This window comes from Schistocerca gregaria, chromosome 11, assembly GCF_023897955.1.
Source record: "Schistocerca gregaria isolate iqSchGreg1 chromosome 11, iqSchGreg1.2, whole genome shotgun sequence".
Classification (NCBI taxonomy): domain Eukaryota; kingdom Metazoa; phylum Arthropoda; class Insecta; order Orthoptera; family Acrididae; genus Schistocerca; species Schistocerca gregaria.
In genome coordinates, this window is record NC_064930.1 from 116,307,388 (window position 1) to 116,329,210 (window position 21,823).

The following is a 21,823-nucleotide window of genomic DNA, read 5'->3' on the forward strand; positions in this document are numbered from 1 at the left end:
TGTCCTGTTAGTTTCATTTTATTTCTGGAGTGAGACATTACTGTATCATTTTTATTTTTGTTCCCATTTGGTGGCTTACGGTATGTATGTAGCGACGTTATTGACACCCTATCGGTATTATATTCGCTGCAACTACCTGTTTCCGCTTTACTGATGATATTATTGGGTCAAAGCAGACGGGTGGAATCAGGCACTTCTGTAATGTCCTTGTTACATTACTACGCTGAAATGCTTCTGCAAGGAAATCATGGGCCAAAATCTATGTTGCACAGTAGTAACGTCTTGTCATTATCTGATGAAAGGGTGCATGCCTTGGTACAATCACGGTTCCGTAAGTACTACAAACAATTTTCCATGAAGGCGTTGACCATCTTCTCATAGTGGTATAATTGTATTACGGTGACAGTTATGTCGATTACTTTTGAAATAATAAGCAGTTTCCTTGGTTGTTTCCATGAGCCTCATTTTCATTTGACTGCCTCTTGTTTATTCTGTGTGTTCGGTTGTATTTTTTGTGCTATTTATCATCAGAGAACTGAAGTGGTAGCGCCATTTCCACAATGCGTGCGTGGGTAGCTACACCCTTAAGTAAGAAGTTGTGTTTTGCTTTATTTGCGGCATCTGTATAATTGTTATTATAATCGTATTAAAGTTTATGCGTAATGACCCATCAAATGTATTAGCACCCTATTTAAATAGCGTTTATGATCAATGGTCTATTGTTGGCGAACATGAGCAATGGCCACCCTAATGCGCACGGTCGTCTGCACACATCTGCAACCACGATGCTCATGCCGGAGAAGGGTGGGATTTAAGGCACTCTATTGTCCTTTATTGTATTGAATGCCCACCTTCTTGCATGAGCAATGGACCGCACATCCCATCCCGCCCCGCCTTTCAAAGGACTGACGTAAACTGAAACAGTAATCGGGAACGCCCCCCGTTATTCTACTTTTCAGCGACGTGGCCCGTCTGTGCAGTAATTTTTCCTATGACAATATTATCACCCAGCTTTTTCCAACGTTTCAAATAGATTGTATTGAACGGTGATATATATATTAAGTGCACCCGATAACAAGGGCAATAAAACCAGAAGAGTAATGTAAGTAAAAAATATGTTGCCTGGATTATTTCATTTTTAAAATCCGTCATGGTGGTAGCACCTACTCGTACGAAGATGGCGGCGTGAGGTTGCTTATTTTGGTGTCTGGCGTTGATAGTTTACACTCAGGTCCGAGTCTGTGTTGGCTATTGTGGCTTGAAGAGTTGCTGTTGTGCAGATAACTAGTGTTTCCATTAAGGACAATGAGGGTGACGGTCACAACTCTTGCGGACGAAATATTTGTCCTCGACGTGAGCGAGGACTTGGAGCTGGAGAACTTCAAAGCGCTATGTGAAATGGAGTCGGGGTTTCCTTCGAGGGAAATTCTGATTGTTTACAGCGGTCGGCCACTGACAGATGACAGAAAATCACTGAAAGAGCACGGCGTTGCTGATGGGGATGTTGTGATACTTCAGCGTATGCAGGGCTCGTCTACGAGTCTCAGCGCCGCAGGTATGTTTGAGTAATTTCACATTAGTGGGAGCTTGTGCGCCCAAAGATTTTACGATTACGTTCAAACGCTTTCAAGATCAGCCAGTTACATATGGTGAAGGCGTCTACCGAGAACTTCAAAAGATGTTTTACTAGCACAAATAATACATGAGACAACAAGGGTACTGAGTTGAAATGATGAAATCCCTCAGTAACATTTCACTCATTCAACGAATTATCATTAGCTGCTTATCGCATTTTTCGTGCAAAATTTTCAGCAGAACGGAACATATTGTTTGGAAAGTAAATTTATAGAAACTGGGACTTGGCACATTAAAATATTTGGCATTAGAAGTCAGAAGATGCTGTGTCACTCTGCAGCGTGACTTTATATGCATTTGTATTGTGCTGTGTAATTACGCTGAAGAATTTGAAATAGTAGAAATAATCTGGCGGTACAGAATTTATTACTAGCACTTGCGTAATAGTGTTTTTGCCCCATCGTAAACAAGAAGTAGAATCTTTCATGTAATTAACGTTTCAACAACAGGCAGATTTTCTCTCACAATTTTTATTTTTTGCTTCGAGAAATACTTCTAATTCAGATTCTATCACGGACAGCAAATGGAGGAAGAGGGTTTGCCCAAGTCAGATTCATAGGTTTTCTTATTAACTTCTATTAGTTGCTTTAATTCATTTGTTCAGATTTCTTCGATTGTATATGCCAACCTGGCATTGTTGGAGAATCCAAATTTCTTGTTCATTTCAGAGCCCCAATTTTAATAGCTACATTCATATCTGAATTAACTGATCCTGGAACAAACTTTACCACCTCTCCATACAGTTTTGTTGCAAATGGCTTTCATCCACTTTTGCTATAGGTCAACCCATTTGATTCATGTCGTTTTCCTCCCTATGACCATTTAAATGTATATATGAAACATACTGTGCGTGTCAAGGGTACCATCATGCTCCAAGATAAATCTTTAATCGAGCTTTACACCATGAGACCAAATCTCTAGCTCATAACAGGCTATAATGTTTGCTTTGTATGGTTATCTGTACTTTGCATTCAAAAGAAACTTTGAAGATAAAAAAGATTAATATACGGTACTGCAAGAAAACAGTACTTAGTTAAATCATTGTATAAGTTGTAGGCAGACAGTTTGAGTACAAAACTGTCTTAAAATAATTTTTTGTGTTTGTGTGTTGCCATCTCCCTTGTTTTAAGGATTTTTGTAATCACATCATAAATACTTTACATTTTCTGTTTTCACCGTGTTGAAATCACATTGAGTTCTGAACATCTAGAGCTCCAACACCAGTGATAAGCATAGCATGTGGTGAGGAAACGATAAATAGGATACAGACTTCAAAATATTTATGTTTCCATATCTATTAGAATTTAAGCCATACAGAAACACATTTTGGAGCTCTTAGAACATCTTAGTTCAGCCTAATTTGCATTTAGAATCATTGGAAATCTAGTGAAGAGAAAATTCATTAAGTAGACATTTTGAATATTTTCATTGTGTTGAAATCAGATTCAGTTCTGGGGTAAGTAATATTTGCTCAAAAATATGCTGTAAGAATAATCTATAGTGAACACCCAGGATCACCATGTAGACATCTGTTAAAGAAGTTGCTGCTTCTCAGCGTATTCATCTCCTCATAAAGTTTGTTGTAAATAATCCAGTGCCATGCAGAAGGAACAGTGACACATATAATTACAGTACCAGAAGGAAAAATGACATTCATTTCTCCACATTAAAGTTGTCTTTAGCACAAAATATACAACATACAGTCACTTAAAAAGTATTATTGAGTAAAGTTTTGTTTCTGCTGCCCGTGTGTAATTATTATGGTAATAATGCAGTTATATGGGCAAGTAGAAACTATATTTGTATGAGATCTGTTGTGCCAGTTTCCATTTAGAAAGTCTGGGTCAACTGAAAATACTGATAATGTATGTTGGCTTCATATCATGGCATAATAATGTTTTGGTGTATGACATCATGTATGTGCAAACAGGACATTGCTAATATTTTTCTGCATTTCTCCTTTTTTGAAACATTGGTTGCAGTGACAGTGATCTCTAGTGTAGACAGTGGTGTAGAAAAAGTTAAAAAGTGACACTGTGGTTGCAAATTGGCGAAGCAGTACTGAAACCACCAGCTAATCCAGATACTGCTGTTGCCACCACTACTACAGAAATATCCTCTCTTTTTCCTTTTGTTTGAAAAATATTTCATATTTTATATACATTAATTATTATAAAACAATAATGTCATGAAAAGAAGAAAACCGATGAAAAATTTCCTGTTACACAAAATAGAGATCATCAAACACTATAATATACACATGTAATTACAGTTGGTAATTAAATTTATGTGACAGTGCTCTAAGGAAACTGTGCCTTTTGTAAAGAAAGAATTTTCTTCTTTTCTTTAGTGGATCATTGGAGATTCTTGTTGATGCCTGGAAACTCAGAAGCTTTTTATCAGTTTGAAATTTGTTTTACTCTCTCAGCAAAGTTTGCAACGTGTGAGAGAGGTTCAGCGGCAAACTAACATTTGAAAGAACAGAGTTATGTATTGGTATCTGTTCATGCAGTGTTGTTATTAACCCTGGCAATAATCAGCAGTGAAAATAGTAAATGATGTACTAGTTAAGTTAAAAACTGGTTATTGAGTGCACAGTGAACTTTGTATATACACAATCCCAAGTTTCATTCAGTGAGTGGCATACGCTCAGAAATAATGATATGTTTTGGTATCACATTTCATAAAATACAAATTTATTTATGGCCACTCACTGATGTTTAGCATCTGCCTCAGCTTTCATTGTTGTTCTGAAAATATAAACATGTACTGAAAACTATAGCATGATTTGTTTTTATGTGCTTAATTCTTGTGATGATACTGTTCTGTGGTGTAATGTAAGGTCTAGGTTAGGAAGAAAAGTGGTAGTTTTGTAGTGAGTCGGAAAAGGCAACGAATGTGTCATGGTGATCTGTTTTTTTTCCTACATTGTGCACTCTGTAGTGTTATTTACACCCCACCGAAATAGCAATCTAAAAATGCCATCCTACGGAGGATGGCATTTGCACAACTATGTTATAGCTGTCATGGCAGTTGAGTAGTACTGGTGAAAAGTTGCCTTGTTGACAGGATTACTTTGGTCAATGGTGACTGTACATATCATGTTATTCACTACTTTCGCATCTATGTGATTTCTCTATAATTCACACTTGAAGTGTTTGGCAGTGTGTTCATAGTACTACTTTGAGACTGTTTGTTGACCATTCCACTCTTAATTAGCACATGGAAAAATGAGCAACTAAATCTTGCAGTGTGAGATCTGATTTCTTGTATTTTATCACAAGGCTCATTTCTCACTAAGTATGTGGGAATCGATGAAATATTTGTGCATTTAGAGGAGAAATTTGGTGTTGTAATTATTGCACCATTATTTAGTGCAGTGTGTCTTCACCATGTTCTTAATTTACACAGCACCAAATCAGAATTAGTCACCCCTAATGAAATCACTACAAGCATCATTTAATACCTTACAATGCCATCCCTGGACTTGATAACCACCTGGGTTCAGTTAGGGAGTAAGTCAACAAGGTTGTGCAAGTATGTTTCATCCAGGTTAAGCCACTCTCTGAAGATTTGATCACACAATTACATCAAGTTGCGGAGGGTACTGATACAGACATGTTACCTGCTTTTCCAATATGTCCTACAGATTTTCTGTGGGTTTAAAGCGAGGTGATTTTGCTGGCCAGTCAAGGCCTAATAGTGTGGGAAGTGTTCAGAAAACCAGTTGCAAATTCTTCCAGTCCAATATAGTTTTCTATTGTCGTCTTGATGTGCCTGTGTGAACAATGGGCTCTTGTGAGGGCAGAGACTCCAAATGTTCATTGCATGCAGTTCCTCTTGCTAATGGCTTGGAATGGACCTTCATTCACTGCCTGCAGCAATTCCCATTGTGTTTCAAAGCAGTTTTGATTCACAAGCCATGAAATGTGTCTCCAGTTGCTCTCAGTCAATATCTTTCTCCGACAACGATTCTGATGATGTTTGTTGTGGCCAAATGTGGTACAATTCGTAGCCACATTGAACAGTCTGCTACATCAACAAATCCAGCAACTTCACCCCTTTTTACCACTCTGTCATGTCTGTACACTTAGCCATGTTTATGTACATTATCTGCTTGATACATAAATGTCTCGGTTATCACTACTGCCTTGTGCTCATATAGAGGCTGTGTGCACATAGTTGAGGATGTGACTCGATTCCTGTCTTTTCTGGAAAGGCTTCACAATTCGTATTAAAGTGCAAAGGGGTGACTAATTTTTGTCCTGTGAACTTGTAAGCAGCTAACAACTTACTTTTGAATGAAACATGGCCAACTGCCTTCCTTATAAACAGCTGGTGAAGAAGTCACTAATGTTGTTCCTGTACGACACTGTGATGATAAATCAGGACTATACTAATTAACCCTTATATTTCCAAACTCGTCTTTTTCAGGGGAAAAAATGACCTCTTTGCAGTATGGCATAGATATACTTTGAGAGTCCACTCGAGCATTCAATACCACTCATCTTATTTGACCCATAATATAACTGTATTGTGTTATGTGACATCATGTTGGTGCAGTGTGTTTGAAATAGATCATGTTTGCAGAGGGTGTGATGAAGTATGTGATGGTAAATCCCTCTAGTATGGGATCTTTATGTTTATAAATTGTTTTTGAATATTGTTAGTAATATCAGACTCCTTGAGTGCTGTTCGTGACAATAATGTTGAAAGAGTTTGTCGTGGTTTGGTTGTGAGCTATTTTAACGTTGGCAGTTACGGGCCGTAGAATTTTTTTCGAGTTTGAAATTATTAGTGCAGTGTGTTATTTTACAGGTTAGAATTTAATTTTGTTTTTTGTTAATATGGATGTGGCAACAAAGTTCACGAGTAGATCCCTGCATGCTGCAGTGAGAGAGGACATGTTGAGTACAATTAAATTTCTACAGTTACTTCGTTTCACTGCTGAGTTTGTGGAGAAGGTATATGATTGACCAAAGTTGCTGCATCTTGCATTAGGGACCAGTGTATGTGGTGCTGACGGGACAATGTATGTCATTCTATCTGAAGTGATCGTTGGTTTGAGAAGTCTAGGCCTGCTATTTTAAAGACTGTATTGATGACATATTGTTTTTGCTATTGCTAGACTTGTCACCTGACTGTGTTTGGTAAGTATGTCTTTTGGTTTTATCTGTTTGTTGTAGTATGTATGGTATGTGTGTTCATCTACATAATTTTGTGTCTTGCAGACTGAAATTGGTAGTAATGCAAGTCTTTTTTAGGGATTTTGGATTGTATCATTAGTTGTTGCTAGTAATGTTGGATCTTGGTTTGTGGAATGTGTTTTACCTATGTTGATAAAGTTAGGTTTACAATGTTAGTTATATGAGCATTTTTTTTTTTTTTTTTTTTTTTTTTTTTTTTTTTTTTTTTTTTTTTTTTTTTTTTTTTTGTGTACATGTCAGCTGATGTAGTCAATACTGGATATTTTTAGTGTTCATGAGTTTTTGGTATGTGTTGTTCTTGCTTTTAGGTATTTGTCGTGCCATCTGTTTTAATATTTTTGTAGCAGTATTGGTTTTTAAGTTTAGCTCTGTAACTGGTCTGGTCTTTTTGATGCCAGTTAGTTTGTTTGCGCCCCCTCCCAGCCCTCACTTCCTGCCCTGGCCTTTTTAACTCAGCAGGTACTGACATATGTGAATATTACCGAACTTTCAGTTTAATAATTTACAGTTGCAAAATGCTAAAACGAATTATTTAGAGAATAATGGAAGTACTGGAAGATGCCAACTTCAGGCAAGATCAGTTTGGATCCCAGAGAAATTTACTGATGCTACTGCTGCTCTCAGAAGATAGGTTAAGGAAAGGCAAATTTCTGTTTTATAGCATTTGCAGACGTAGAGAAACCTTTGGCGATGTTGACTGAAATAACACTCTTTGAGATTCTGACGATAGCAGGGGTAAAACAGAGAAAGGAAAAAGCTATATTCAACTTGTGCAGAAACGAGATGACAGTTATAAGAGTTGAGGGCCGTAAAGGGAAAGGAGCGATTGAGAAGGGAGTGAGACCATGATTGTATTGTAGTCTGCTCCCGATGTTATTAAGTCTGTACACTGAGTAGACAATAAAAGAAACAGAGGGATAATTTGGTGAAGGGTGTCAAATTCAGGGAGAAGAAATAAAACCTTTTAGGTCTGGCAGTGACACTGTAATTCAATCAGACAGGAAAGGATACGAAAGAGCATTCAAACAGAATGGACAGTGTCTTGAAAGGGGGTCGTAAGACGAATATCAACAAAGGCAAAACAAGGGTAATGGAACGTAGACGAGTTACATCAGTGATGCTGAGGAAATTAGATTAATGTACAAGACACTGACATAATTGATGGCACCCAAAGCAGAGAGGATATGATATGTGGATTGGCAATGTCAAGAAAAGTATTTCTGGAGAAGAGAAATTTACTAACATAAAATATAGATTTAAGTGTTAAGAAATCTTTTTCTGAAGGTCGTTGCCTGGAGTGTAGCCTCGTATGGAAATGAAACCTAGATGATAAACAGTTTAGACAAAAAGAGAAAAGAAACTTTTAAAATGTGATACTACAGAAGAATGCTGGAATTAGGTGGGTAGCTAATCTAAGTAGTGAGAAGGTACTAAGTAGAACTGGGACAAAAAGAAATATGTTGCACAACTTGACTAAAAGAAGGGATCTGTTGATAGGACACATTCTGAGACATGAAGGGAACATCAATTTAGTATTGAGGGAAGGGGGTGGGGGACATGTAGCAATAGGTCAAGAAGTGAATACAGTAAGCAGCTTCAAAAGGAAGTATTATCAGAGGTGATAAAGCATGTGTAGGATAAAGTAGCACAGAGCTATCAAACCAGTCATTGGACTGAGGTTTGCATCAAGAACAATGTCGTGTTGTGTTTCATAGAGGAACTGCACTGGACACAGCATTTTATGTGTTTTGATATTGGGGGGGGGGGGGGGGGGGGGACACGGCAACCTTTTTTTCCAAATAATGTTCCTTTTTCATTTCATAATTGGTTCAAAGAGAACATATTGTGTAGTTTTCCTTCGAGTAAAATTCTGTATTATCAAAAAATACAGTGTAAGACATCTATCCCATTTCAAGACAAAGGAACTAATTATATTCCCAATCTTTTTGATGGGCGTATTTTCCATTTATTAAACAAGTACTTATTTGCAGTTGTTTGTGAGCTTTTATGTAACATAAATTCCTATAAACAAAAGATAAGTGTTTAATTTGCAAGTGTGATGTTGCCAGTAACCTGTGCAGTGTTGGTGGGAAAAGGTCTGGACTGATAAATGTGGAACTTGTCTGCTGTCATTGACAGTATATTGTAAATCTGTGTAATCGTGCTGTATTCGCTTGGTGGTGAATTAATGAATGACCAGAAAATTGCTGTTTTTCTCTCACCATTAATTGTGTTACTGGTAGATTGCACGACTCTCCTCCATTCAGGAATTGCTGACACTTGCAGAGTGGGCTGCACTGAATCGAGCCACTTACCACACATCCACAGTATATTCTTGCAAAAAGGGTATTAATACGTCTAGTGGAATAAGAATAATCATGTTTAAATGTAGGACAGTAATCTGCCACAATGCATTGCTTGGCTTGTGCTGAAATGTCTGAAGTTTGTAACGTATAGGTGACCTACTTCTGCTGCAGAGGGAGCCAATTTAAGCCTCTTCAGATGTTGGAAGAGCTGAGGCTGGGGTGATGCATGTGACATCTTCAAGCTGTAAAAAGATGACCTATGTTCCTCTGTGCTTCTATCTCCACCTTTCTGTCAAGATATACCCCAGAGCTCAAGTTGTAATGCCTCAGATGCGATATAAACATTTAATGTTCACCCTCTTTATTTAACAATATATGTTAATTTTATACCATTAAAATACTATTTTTAATAACCAGAGATTTTTCAGTCTCTTGCAATGTGGGAGTTATAAGTCTTAGAGAAAAAATGGATAGGTCCTTAATGTAGTTTAATTTTGTACTGCAGTCATTTTAGCTAGATGTCACAGTTTTTGAGAAAGTCAAGAAAAACCTACAAAAGAGATCTTTAAATGCCTCCCACACCCCACCCTCACTTTCACACCCTATGGTCAGGATTTTTAGTATGTTATTCATTACAGCCCCCCCCCCTTTTTGCCACATAAAAAAAAATTGTGACTATGCCGATTTTGTCCCTGATTTTCCTTCGCTGATTGGACTAAAGTTCTTCAGTGTTGTTAAGTTGAATATTGATGGAATAAAATTTAACCCTAGAGTGGGTTATAAAGTGCACCAACCACAAATAATAATTGTCTTGTAGCATTGCATTGTTTTACAATTGTGAACCTGTAACTCTTCCTTCACTATTGCTTTAGCTAACACTGTGATAAGTGGTGCTCTCATACGTCCAAGTGAACAACAGTAATGTGAAATAAACAGTGAGCTAGGTCAGGAAAAATTTAAAATTCTTTCAAATAAATGATCTAGGTTCTGAAGTAGCGGCATAGTCTCACAATGAAGCTGTTGTCTACGAGATAATTAGCAATCAGATAAACGGTTGGCTGGGATCTGAAGCAACTGTGGTGTTTAATGTCTCAAGTGGGTCATTACTGTGGGGTAACACTTGTATGCGGCAACAGAATGATATAATTAATGTTTATTTTAATGCTGTTTATGAAACAACGATTTAGCTCATGTAAGTTTATTTTATAATTGTTTAACCAAACTGAGATTAAACTGTGATTTTGCTCATGCATGTTTATCTTGGTAACAAAAGACAGCCATTCTTTACATGTGTAAAAAGTAAGCCACATGCCCACTCTTGTTATGAAAAAGGGGCCTTCCCACTCAGGTGTTAAATGAGAGTGCAGATAATATACTAATTCTAAACACTTGTCAGTATTTCCATAGCAAAACTTTAAAGTGGTTTATCATTGCAGTGGAGTTACAGAATTTGGTGAGGATGCATAAACAAAATTGCACTGTGCATAAGATGGATCACAATTCATTCGTTCGTTCGTTCATTCGTATGTAGTGCATGAATTCCTAATTGTATGGGGATTCCTAAGGGACCAAATTGCTGAGGTAATCAGTTCTTAGACTTACACACTTCTTAAACTAACTTATGCTAAGAACAACACACATCCCCATGCCCGAGGGATGACTTGAACCTCCGGCTGGAGGGGCCGCGCAATCCGCCTCAAACTGCGTGGCCACTCCACGCAGCTCATATGTATTCCCCAAGTTCTAATATTCTGACAAATTATTGAAGGAGTGAGTGAAAATGTATCCTTCATTTCTGAATACATAGTGCTTCACTTTTCAGCTTTATGTACCGGCAATTCATAAGCCTTTTGCATCGGAGTATAATGGTCCATCTGCACTCTGGGTATGTATACTGGGTATGGAAATTATTTTCAGCTCTGGTACTGTGATTGTGAGATTGAAAGGAAACAATTGTATGGCATTTTTGTGTGGGAGACCTGATCTGGAGTTATTCAGCCACCTAGTGGATGTCTTTTTATTTGATTCCACTTTGTTGATTTGCGCCTCTACAATGATGAAATGGCAATGAATATAGCACAACACACAGGCCATGAGCAGATAAAATCTCTAACCAAGCCGAGAATTGAATAAAGGCCCCTTGTATGGCAGTCAGCCACACCGACCATTGAGCGATGGAGGTGGACAGCTGTAGAGTCAGTAGACTTGCTAGATGGCTGTAGTCTACCATGCCATTGTCATCACGGCCATTCAATACAAGTTGGTGATCTACATATGCATGCATACTCCACAATCCACTGTGAAGTGGTACTTAGCACGGTAGCACACATCAGACATCTCGTTGTTCTGATTGTATATGGTGTGCGAGAAGAATGACTGCCAAAATGTTGTGCGCAAGCTTAAGTTAATTTTGTCTTCTTCATCCCTGTGGGAGTGTTAGGGGGCTGAAGAATAGAGGCTTCACATAACTTGAGTAAATTTCTACATGAAAGGAAAAAAAATTAAAAAATGATATTTTTGTGTATATAAAGTCAGATCGAAGATATTTTATACCTTCATCTTCAGCAATACAGCCCTTGGTGGGCCTTGGCCTCCTCAATAATCTTCCTTGAAACATCTGCTCTCTCCTTTTCTCTTCCGTCCTTCGATCTCCATCTTGTCAAGGTCAGCTAATACATTGTCCAGCTACTTAGCTCTTGATCAGCTTTCCTTCTGCCGGTATATAATCTATCTTTTATTATTCGTTTGGGCAACCTGACAGCAGTCACTTTCTCTGTATGTCCTAAACAGCATATTCTTTGAGATTTAATAAATTTCATTGTATTGTTCCCAGGAAAGTGCTCTTGTTTTTGGTGGTTGTAGCTTACTCTCCAACTCGCTGCCCCTCTCATAGACCCATAAATTTTTTGCAGAATTTTTCTTTCAAATGTCCTTTGGTTGTTCAGTTTTGCTTCTGTTGTCCACATCTCTGCCTCGTATGTAACAATTGGTCACCCAAGAGAATAGTATACTCTTGACTTGTAGGAAATTTGTTGTAGAATATATACACTTTTGGATTGAAGGAAACCACTCACTGAAAAGTAAAAGCGTGGAGTTTTCGATAGGCACGTACAAAAGGAAGAAAACTTTCTATCTTTCAAAGCTATCCTTTGACAAGTGGAAGCTAAGAGGAAACACACACACACTCTCCCCCTCTTAACTTGGTTGTTCTTATGATTAGACAAGATGTATGTGTCCCTTTCATTCAGCACCGGAGAAAATATCTTGGCTGCTGTATTCGATAAAGCTATGCCTCCATAATATTCACAAGCTAACTTTTCTCTTTTCTGATATGCAGGAAATATTCCTGTTTTTCAATTGTCAGGCATGCTTTCATTTTTCCATCTTGTTTATTAGTACATGTATTTCACACTTTAGAGGTTGCAGCAAAATTTTGTAAGTTGTGACACTATCACATTTTCACCTCATGCACAGTTAATTTTCAATTTATATATCACAGACTCGACCTAGTGCATTGCTGGTCATTTTGCTTGTCTCCTTTCCTCTTTTATTGCCCCTGTATTCTCCTTCTCTTCATGTGGATCTCTTGATATCTGGTCTGAGTTGGCACACACTGTCAGGTGGCTTGCAGAGTATGGATGTAGATGTACTGACCATGTCTTCCAAATATTCTGCCCATTTCTACAATGTTTTTTGTCTGCTCTACTTATCTTACCATTTATATTTTTGCATGGTTTGTGTGTACCTTTTGCATGATATGTTTAATTCTGGTCCTTTAATTCTTCTCGCTCTTGAAAGTTTCCCTTCAGCCAGTCCTTTTCTTTTTCTTACATGTGCTATGAGCATTAGACATCATACCTTAATTCTTTATACACCTCCACATTTATTCGTTCTCTCTCTGTCTCTGTTTAACATTCTCATTCTTGCTGAATTGTTATGTTTTATTGTGAGTCTACATTTGTTATCAAACCATACATGTCTTGCCACTCTTACTCCAATTATTTCTTCTGATGTCTTTTCTCCTCTTTTGTTTTGTTGCCAGCTTTTAGCACACCTTTAGTTTTCATTTGGTAAGTTTTTACAATTTCAGGATGATTCCGTTTTTCTATAGTCCAGTTTTCTTGTTTTCCCATACCACTTTTATGTATTACAGCTGACTTCTCTCTCACTATGTCTTTTACAGCATAGTGGTCTGAATCACAGTTTGGATCCCTGCAGCTCCGTACATCCACAACTGACATGGATCATTGTGCTTTTACTAACCCATAGTCTATTTGGTCAACTATTTCACTTACACTTGACTTCCGAATTCCAAAATGTATTCGTTTGTGCGATGAGTAACTTATTTCTACCAGCAACTGACACAACATAGCTCCATTCTCATTACTTTCTTCATATTAAGTGTATGTCCCTGATACTCATCGACATTCATTTTGCACAACCTGTGTATTAAAGTCACTTGAAAGTGGCAACAGGTTAAAGTTTAGTATTTTAGTACACAGACTTTCACGGTCTATGTGAAACTGTTTTTATTTTTTATTTCTTCTTCTGCTTCTTCTGTTGGTGTGTATGGCACTGATAACGTTATATTCTTAATTTTTTGTTTTATTCTCAGCTTGCCGAGTCTTTCATTTATAGGTTGTTTCCAAAAGACTTCTCCTAATCTCCTATTATAAACCCTGGTGCAGCTAGACCTGTCCTTCTTTCTGGTCAACTAAACAGTGGAGAATACTGAGGTATATCTGTCTATCCTTGTCCTTGCCGTCTAGCTTTTTGTAGTATCACAGTATTACACTTAAACTTCATGTCTTCTTGAGCTGGTTCTTTTATTTTTTCAGGTTTTGACACTGTTCATGTGTTCCAAGTTACTATTGCCAAATTTTTTTGTCATTTTCCTTTGATGAAGTCATGTTCTGAATGTCCCTTGCATTACTTATTTTTTATTTATTTCTTAAAAGGCCTTTAGCCAGAAGGACATAGCATCTGTAAGTGTTTCAGAGTTTTACGGAATAAGGTTGCATTTGTCAAAGAATTTCATAATTAGTTTCAAAAATGTGATATTATGTTGATGAAAGAGGCTTGGTATAGTAGATGTTAATGGTTGATGATGTGTTAGTTGTATGAAATCAGTTTGCTGGTTTGCATACAGTTTACACTAACGTTATTGATACCCCTACTGTTATGAAACTTCCTGGCAGATTAAAAATGTGTGCCGGACCGAGACTCGAAGTCGGGACCTTTGCCTTTCATGGCAAGTGCTCTACCAACTGAGGTACCCAAGCATGACTCATGCCCTGTCCTCACAGCTTTAATTCCGCCAGTACCTCGTCCTCTACCTTCCAAACTTCACAGAAGCTCTCCTGCGAACCTGGAAGGTAGAAGACGAGGTACTGGCGCAATTAAAGCTGTGAGGACAGGGCGTGACTCGTGCTTGGGTAGCTCAGTTGGTAGAGCACTTGCCTGCAAAAAGGCAAAGATCCTGAGTTCGAGACTCGGTCCGGCACACAGTTTTAATCTACCAGGAAGTTTCATATCAGCACACACTCCGCTGTAGAGTGACAACTTCATTCTAGACCCCTACTGTTGTTCCATCAGATTCACACTACAGGTTACCTTGAAATGTGTATTCGGTGAAGATGGCAAGGGAATGATACATGATTATATCTAAACGAAACTAAACTCAACTCCATCTGAACAACCCTTGAAGGCTTGACAGTAACATCCGATCACCATGTCATCCTCAGTCATGCGTATTGTGGAAATTATAATTTTTTTAAAATTTGCCTTATATTTGTGGAACTACAGCTTGGAGAGAATGTTTGGCTGTATTTGACCATAACATTAGTAGCAGATTAGCTTTCTTCAGAATGTCTGCATATCTTGGAGTAAGCTTCTGCAATCAATAAAAACTGGAATGTTTCCAGTTGGGAGGTGTCCCATGCATTATCTGAGGTTCTCGTTCTGATTTTGTAATGTAAATGATTAATGGAAGATCTCATATAAAGATATGAAACAAATACTAACAAAGAGATAGAGGGGCAGGCCAGCACTTACCTCAGCTCAGTGCAGCCGATAGATACACAAAAAAACAGAACCTAGCTTTCGGAACAAATGTTCCTTCATCAGGGAGGAGAGAGGGGAAAGAAAGAGAAAACGGGAAAGTGGATTCAGTTACTCACAACCCAGGTTATGACAACCATTCCTCCATCCTTACTACCCTCCCTGTTTCCCTTTACCTGTTGCTTAATAACCTGGGTTTTGAGTAACTGAATCCACTTTCCCTTCTTCTCTTTCTTTCCCCTCTCTCCTCCCTGATGAAGGAACAATTGTTCCGAAAGCTAGGAACGTAAATTTTCGGTTTTGTTTTTTGTGTATCTATCGGCTGTACTGAGCTAAGGTAAGTACTGGCCAGCCCCTCTACCTCTTTGTTAGTATTTGATTTTGTAATGTGACAGTTTTGCAGTGAATGGTTATTCACCTCACACCCAACCTACATTATGAAGGATGTGGAAGCCAATGATCTAATGCTCCAATTTGGGTAACCTCATCCGGTACCGGTTTTGTTGCATTATGATGCTTCGTGCATTGTAGTTCTGTTTCTGTGCTGCCTGAAGGCCTACCTCTAAGTTCTTTTTGTCGTGCTTCTGCTCATCTGAATTTCAATTCTAGTTGATCTTTTTGTTTATTATAGTGAATTTTGAAATGCTCCCTGTCCCAGTAGTAGCAAACAATTGATAGCAACCATATCCACCGTGGAGAATTAGCAGCTCATTAGAATTTACACATTAAAATAAAAATGAAATATAATCAAGCTAAATGTTGTTGAAGTTGGATGAATTATTTGAAATATATTATAAATTAAAGTAGGTATACATAAATAATGAATATAATTGGTCAAAAATGTATTCTGGTGCTACAAATAAATGAAAATATTCACTTTCACTACACTTTATTTAATCTCGTACGTGCACTCACAAAGGCATGCAAATGCCTACTGATTTGTGTTTTACATAAAAAGTATGTTCGAATTCACTTGCACATCCAACTAGTTTATTACATCAAATTGTGATTTTTGTCACATCACTGGTACTGTGGAACAAATAAATAATTTGCAGAACTGAATGTACCAGTTGTAATTCTTCAATCGGAGTGAGATTTGAGAATTCTAATAGAAAAACGTAGAGAATTTAATCTAGAAACACATATTGCCATCATTGACTACAAATAAGGTCTTTGGAAAAGTCATTAATTGGTTTTCTGCAGATGGTCTTTCTCTAAACTTTGAAAAAACACAGTAAATCCAATTTTCTGCTGCAAAAAATACAGTTCCTTCAATAAATATAACACATCAGCAGAAATCAGTAGACAGGGTAAAGCATACTAAGTTTTTGGGTGTACATATAGATGAGAATCTTAATTGGAAAATTCATGTTTTGGATCTTCTGAAGCGACTTGATTCAGCAACTTTTGCAATCATAATAATTGCCAATTTTGAGGATATAGAAATTAGTAAGCTAGCTAACTTTGCATACTTTAACTCTCTGATGCCAAACGGAATAATATTTTGGGGTAAGTCAACATTTAGACAAAAAGTGTTCTCTGCTCAAAAGAAAGTGGTTAGAATAATGTGTGGGATTTGTAGTTGCACATCTTGTAGGCATCTTTTTAAAAGATTGGGAATTCTTACAACAGCCTCACAGTACATTTACTCACTAATGAAATTTGTCCTCAACAACGTGGACCAGTTTGAAAACAACAGCGACATTCATGATTATAATACCAGAAAAAAGAAAGACTTACAGTATCCTTTACTCAATGTATCTTTGGCACAGAAAGGGGTAAAATATGCCACTACAAAAATTTTTGACAAATTACCAGATGAAATAAAATGTCTGACAGACAGCAGTAATAGTTTCAAGAACAAATTGAAATCATATCTCCTTGACAACTTCTTCTGTACCATAGATGAATTCTTGAATATTAATACATACACTCCTGGAAATTGAAATAAGAACACCGTGAATTCATTGACCCAGGAAGAGGAAACTTTATTGACACATTCCTGGGGTCAGATACATCACATGATCACACTGACAGAACCACAGGCACATAGACACAGGCAACAGAACATGCACAATGTCGGCACTAGTACAGTGTATATCCACCTTTCGCAGCAATGCAGGCTGCTATTCTCCCATGGAGACGATCGTAGAGATGCTGGATGTAGTCCTGTGGAACGGCTTGCCATGCCATTTCCACCTGGCGCCTCAGCTGGACCAGCGTTCGTGCTGGACGTGCAGACAGCGTGAGACGACGCTTCATCCACTCCCAAACATGCTCAATGAGGGACAGATCCGGAGATCTTGCTGGCCAGGGTAGTTGACTTACACCTTCTAGAGCACGTTGGGTGGCACGGGATACATGCGGACGTGCATTGTCCTGTTGGAACAGCAAGATCCCTTGCCGGTCTAGGAATGGTAGAACGATGGGTTCGATGACGGTTTGGATGTACCGTGCACTATTCAGTGTCCCCTCGACGATCACCAGAGGTGTACGGCCAGTGTAAGAGATCGCTCCCCACACCATGATGCCGGGTGTTGGCCCTGTGTGCCTCGGTCGTATGCAGTCCTGATTGTGGCACTCACCTGCACGGCGCCAAACACGCATACGACCATCATTGGCACCAGGGCAGAAGTGACTCTCATCGCTGAAGACGACACGTCTCCATTCGTCCCTCCATTCACGCCTGTCGCGACACCACTGGAGGCGGGCTGCACGATGTTGGGGCGTGAGTGGAAGACGGCCTAATGGTGTGCGGGACCGTAGCCCAGCTTCATGGAGACGGTTGCGAATGGTCCTCGCCGATACCCCAGGAGCAACAGTGTCCCTAATTTGCTGGGAAGTGGTGGTGTGGTCCCCTACGTCACTGCATAGGATCCTACGGTCTTGGCGTGCATCCGTGCGTCGCTGCGGTCCGGTCCCAGGTCGACGGGCACGTGCACCTTCCGCCGACCACTGGCGACAACATCGATGTACTGTGGAGACCTCACGCCCCACGTGTTGAGCAATTCGGCGGTACGTCCACCCGGCCTCCCGCATGCCGACTATACGCCCTCGCTCAAAGTCCGTCAACTGCACATACGGTTCACGTCCACGCTGTCGCGGCATGCTACCAGTGTTAAAGACTGCGATGGAGCTCCGTATGCCACGGCAAACTGGCTGACACTGACGGCGGCGGTGCACAAATGCTGCGCAGCTAGCGCCATTCGACGGCCAGCACCGCGGTTCCTGGGTGTCCGCTGTGCCGTGCGTGTGATCATTGCTTGTACAGCCCTCTCGCAGTGTCCGGAGCAAGTATGGTGGGTCTGACACACCGGTGTCAATGTGTTCTGTTTTCCATTTCCAGGAGTGTAACTCTATAAATATAGTGTATGCAGTTTGTGCCATTTAAGGGAATGGAGTAAATAATAGAAATATTAATCTTTAACTCTGTATTGTAATACATATATATTAAAAAATCCTGTTTTATATGTGCATTCCTTGTGCACTTGACACGTTCCACATCATAACGGCTACCGTACCGTGTCATTGATCAATGGAACACGGAACCAACCAACTAACTTACTATCTAACTAAAAAGCCTTTGATAAATTCAACAGAAACAAATTATTATGGATTCTAGCATACAATCTAGTTCCCCAGCTACTTGTTCATAATATATGCAAAATTTACAGAACAGAGAATGTATCAAGAAAGGGGACAAGCTGTCAGTGGGGTAGAATCCAGGCAGGAGCGTCAGTCTTGTGGCCTTTTACCACTTCTGTTTATGAATAAAATCATCAACATGGTGTTTTTCATTGCTGCGACATGTTTTCACAAAATTTCAGTCACCATTTTTCTCAAACTGTGAAAATATTTTGTTAGTTCCCATGTACACAGGGAGGAACGTTCATCCTAATAAAATAAGGGAAATTAAGGCTTGCCAGGAAAGATTCTGGAAAGATTCAGTTGTTTATTTTTCCCACGTTTTTCTTGAGAGTGGAATGGTTGAGAGATGGCCTGAAAATGATTCAGTGAACTCTCTGTGCTAAACAAGTAACTGTGTACTGCAGAACAGTGGTCTACGTCAGTCATCTGAAATGTAGAGCACACCTGGCCTAATAGGAGGAAGAGATCAATAGGATACAGGCTTATAAATTGAGGAATAATTAATGTGCCAGTGGAGGAAAGTGTTGGGGGGGGGGGGGGATTGAAATTCCACACAATCACCAGTTTGACTACAATAAGGAGGTTCAAAGAAATGGAGAGTCCTGTACAGGCTAGAGCAGTTGGGAAAGTTATATCGAACCAGTATTTGGACTGTAAACAGCAGCAACGATGACAATATATAATAGGTTTCTTAATATTTATTTTCTACCTTGTGAACAGAAAGTGTGGTTCTACAGTTGGATCTCTAGGACTCCACGAGGCTGATGAGCACAAACAGAATTCCCCAGTCCACAAATAAAAGCCTGCAGCTATTAATAACGTGACCCCATCCCGTACATTTTGTTTATTCTGGGTGACTGTTTTGTGGCTGTTACATCAGTCAGCTGTCCGGTGTGGAAACTGCACCAGGCTCGATGTCACAACAGTGCCCTGGCTTGGAGATGTAGTGGCTGGCAGGTTGCCACTCCAGACAGTGTTGTCACCACACACACACACACACACACACACACACACACACACACACACGGGGAGGGACGGAGGGTAGGCATCATGTTAATGTTATTCCATACTTTGCCTTTTACAGCTTTTCTACCAGATTAACCCTGTCTTGATCAAGGGGATATATTTTTAATTTTTTGTGGCTAGGGTTCATAGCTGTACTTTTTTTTTAAGACAGTCACCTTTGACCTTTAAAAATCAGTTATTCATGAAATCCATTATTATTCAGAAGGAAGCGTCATTGAAGGGCTTGTTCACTTTAAAAAGATATAATATTGTACTCTGTTAATTGTCCTGAAGTTGGTCTGATTGTCTTTTGTATTTTCAACTCTTCAAATATCAGATTTACAACATTTATCATCCATTTGCTCCCTTGAGCAACAAATTCCAACTAAATGAATCTGCTTTCTACAGAACCACAAATGTAAGACTCCATTACTCAACAACCTTCTGCTGAATGTGAGCTAGAAGACCAAATATTCTATGATATATGTAACTGAAAAAATTAAGTGATTGTCACAAATATTCAGTAGAAATGTTTAAATTTTTTGATATTTAAATATTATTAAAATTTACATAACTGTTTATGCAAATGGCTTCACAAAATTTATATATTTATGCTTTAGTTAATTTAATCACACAAATGTCAAATCCATATTAAATGAAAATGTAGCTCAGAAGTTATATGAATTAAATACTTCATGAGTCACCGACAGATGCAACAATAAAGAATGCTAGAAATATTTCAGTTTTTTGGGTTAACTCCTACTTCAGAATTAGAAAACTCAAACATATTCACATGACAATAACACTCTCACACTGGTCCACTGTCTCCAGCTACTAAGGCTGTTCCAACCTGGACTTTCAATTGTTTAAAATCCACTATTGTTGTTGTGGCTGTTCAGCCGTTTTCACCTGGAATCCAGCAAAACATTTGTGTCAGCATGTACCAAAGTTTTCAAAATATGTGACGGGTTGTGTATCAATATAACACCCATTGGATGAGTATTTACCTGAAAGAATGCATCCACATTAAGTGTGAACAAGGTAATGTTCTTCATAAAATAAATAATATAAAAATGATGGAAAGAATACACATTGTATCGTTGGCCATCTTTGTTATGTAGGCATTAGGCACATAAACTTGTACTGAACCACACCTGACATCTGTAACAACAAAACTCACCAAAGGTACAAAAGATGACCACCGTAGTCTGTGTAATATACCTGCCGTTATTGTTGTTAGCATCAGCTGCATAAATAACAGCAACAATGTTCATAGTGCACACCTAGAAAATCTTTCTTCTGTGCTCGCAACACTTCGTCTTCTGTAGTCCGATTTATCAACAAAGGTGGTCTGTGGGGATTGCAGCATTGCCAATCTCAAATGACAGTTGCGGTACACACATAGAAGTGCCTTACACTTGAAGTAAGCACGTATCCTGCAGGTTCTCTCTCTCGATTGTTTATGTAGTTTTTGTTGTTTATCAACACCAGCTGTGACAAGTCACGACATATTAAGTACAAATTAAATAATAATTTGTATCAATCATGTTTAATGCTCGCTCTGGCAACATTCATAGCAGAGCACTCCAAACACTAATGAATGCTCATTGGCTGTTGGAGAACGTGTAGCATCAGGTCCACAGAACAAGCTAAAACTTGATCTCATTCATTAGTTTCTCTAACATGGTGTTTCAGCATAATAAGGTGTTGATGAGTATTAACATTAAGGTATGTAAAAAATCAAATGAAATTAGTGACCTGCGTGAGGATTTTATGGTGGGTAGGGTGCAGTGTGTTATCTTGCTTAGAGCTTCATAGAAAGGTGTAAAAGTAGGTTCATGTGTGCTCCAGAGAAGTGTATTGGGCCTCTTGCTGTTCATGTTGTACATTAATGACTTGGCAGGCTATATTAGTAGTAATCTCAGAATTTTCGCAGATGGTACAGTTATCTGTAAGGAAGAA

The 21,823-nt window shown here is 38.7% G+C and overlaps 1 protein-coding gene across 3 annotated transcripts in view; it reads left to right on the forward strand.

The window, feature by feature from the left end:
* The first annotated feature begins 737 nt into the window (after window positions 1-737).
* The window catches only part of LOC126295148 (protein DDI1 homolog 2-like), a 127,197-nt gene continuing 106,111 nt past the window's right edge, over window positions 738-21,823 (forward strand). The window contains exon 1 of one of the 3 annotated variants that reach the window (XM_049987436.1): window positions 738-1,555. In XM_049987436.1, coding sequence (XP_049843393.1) covers window positions 1,306-1,555 — 250 coding nt within the window. In that variant the 5' untranslated portion in view covers window positions 738-1,305. The remainder of the gene's footprint in view (window positions 1,556-21,823) is intronic. The other 2 variants (XM_049987435.1, XM_049987437.1) reach the window with 2 other exon arrangements.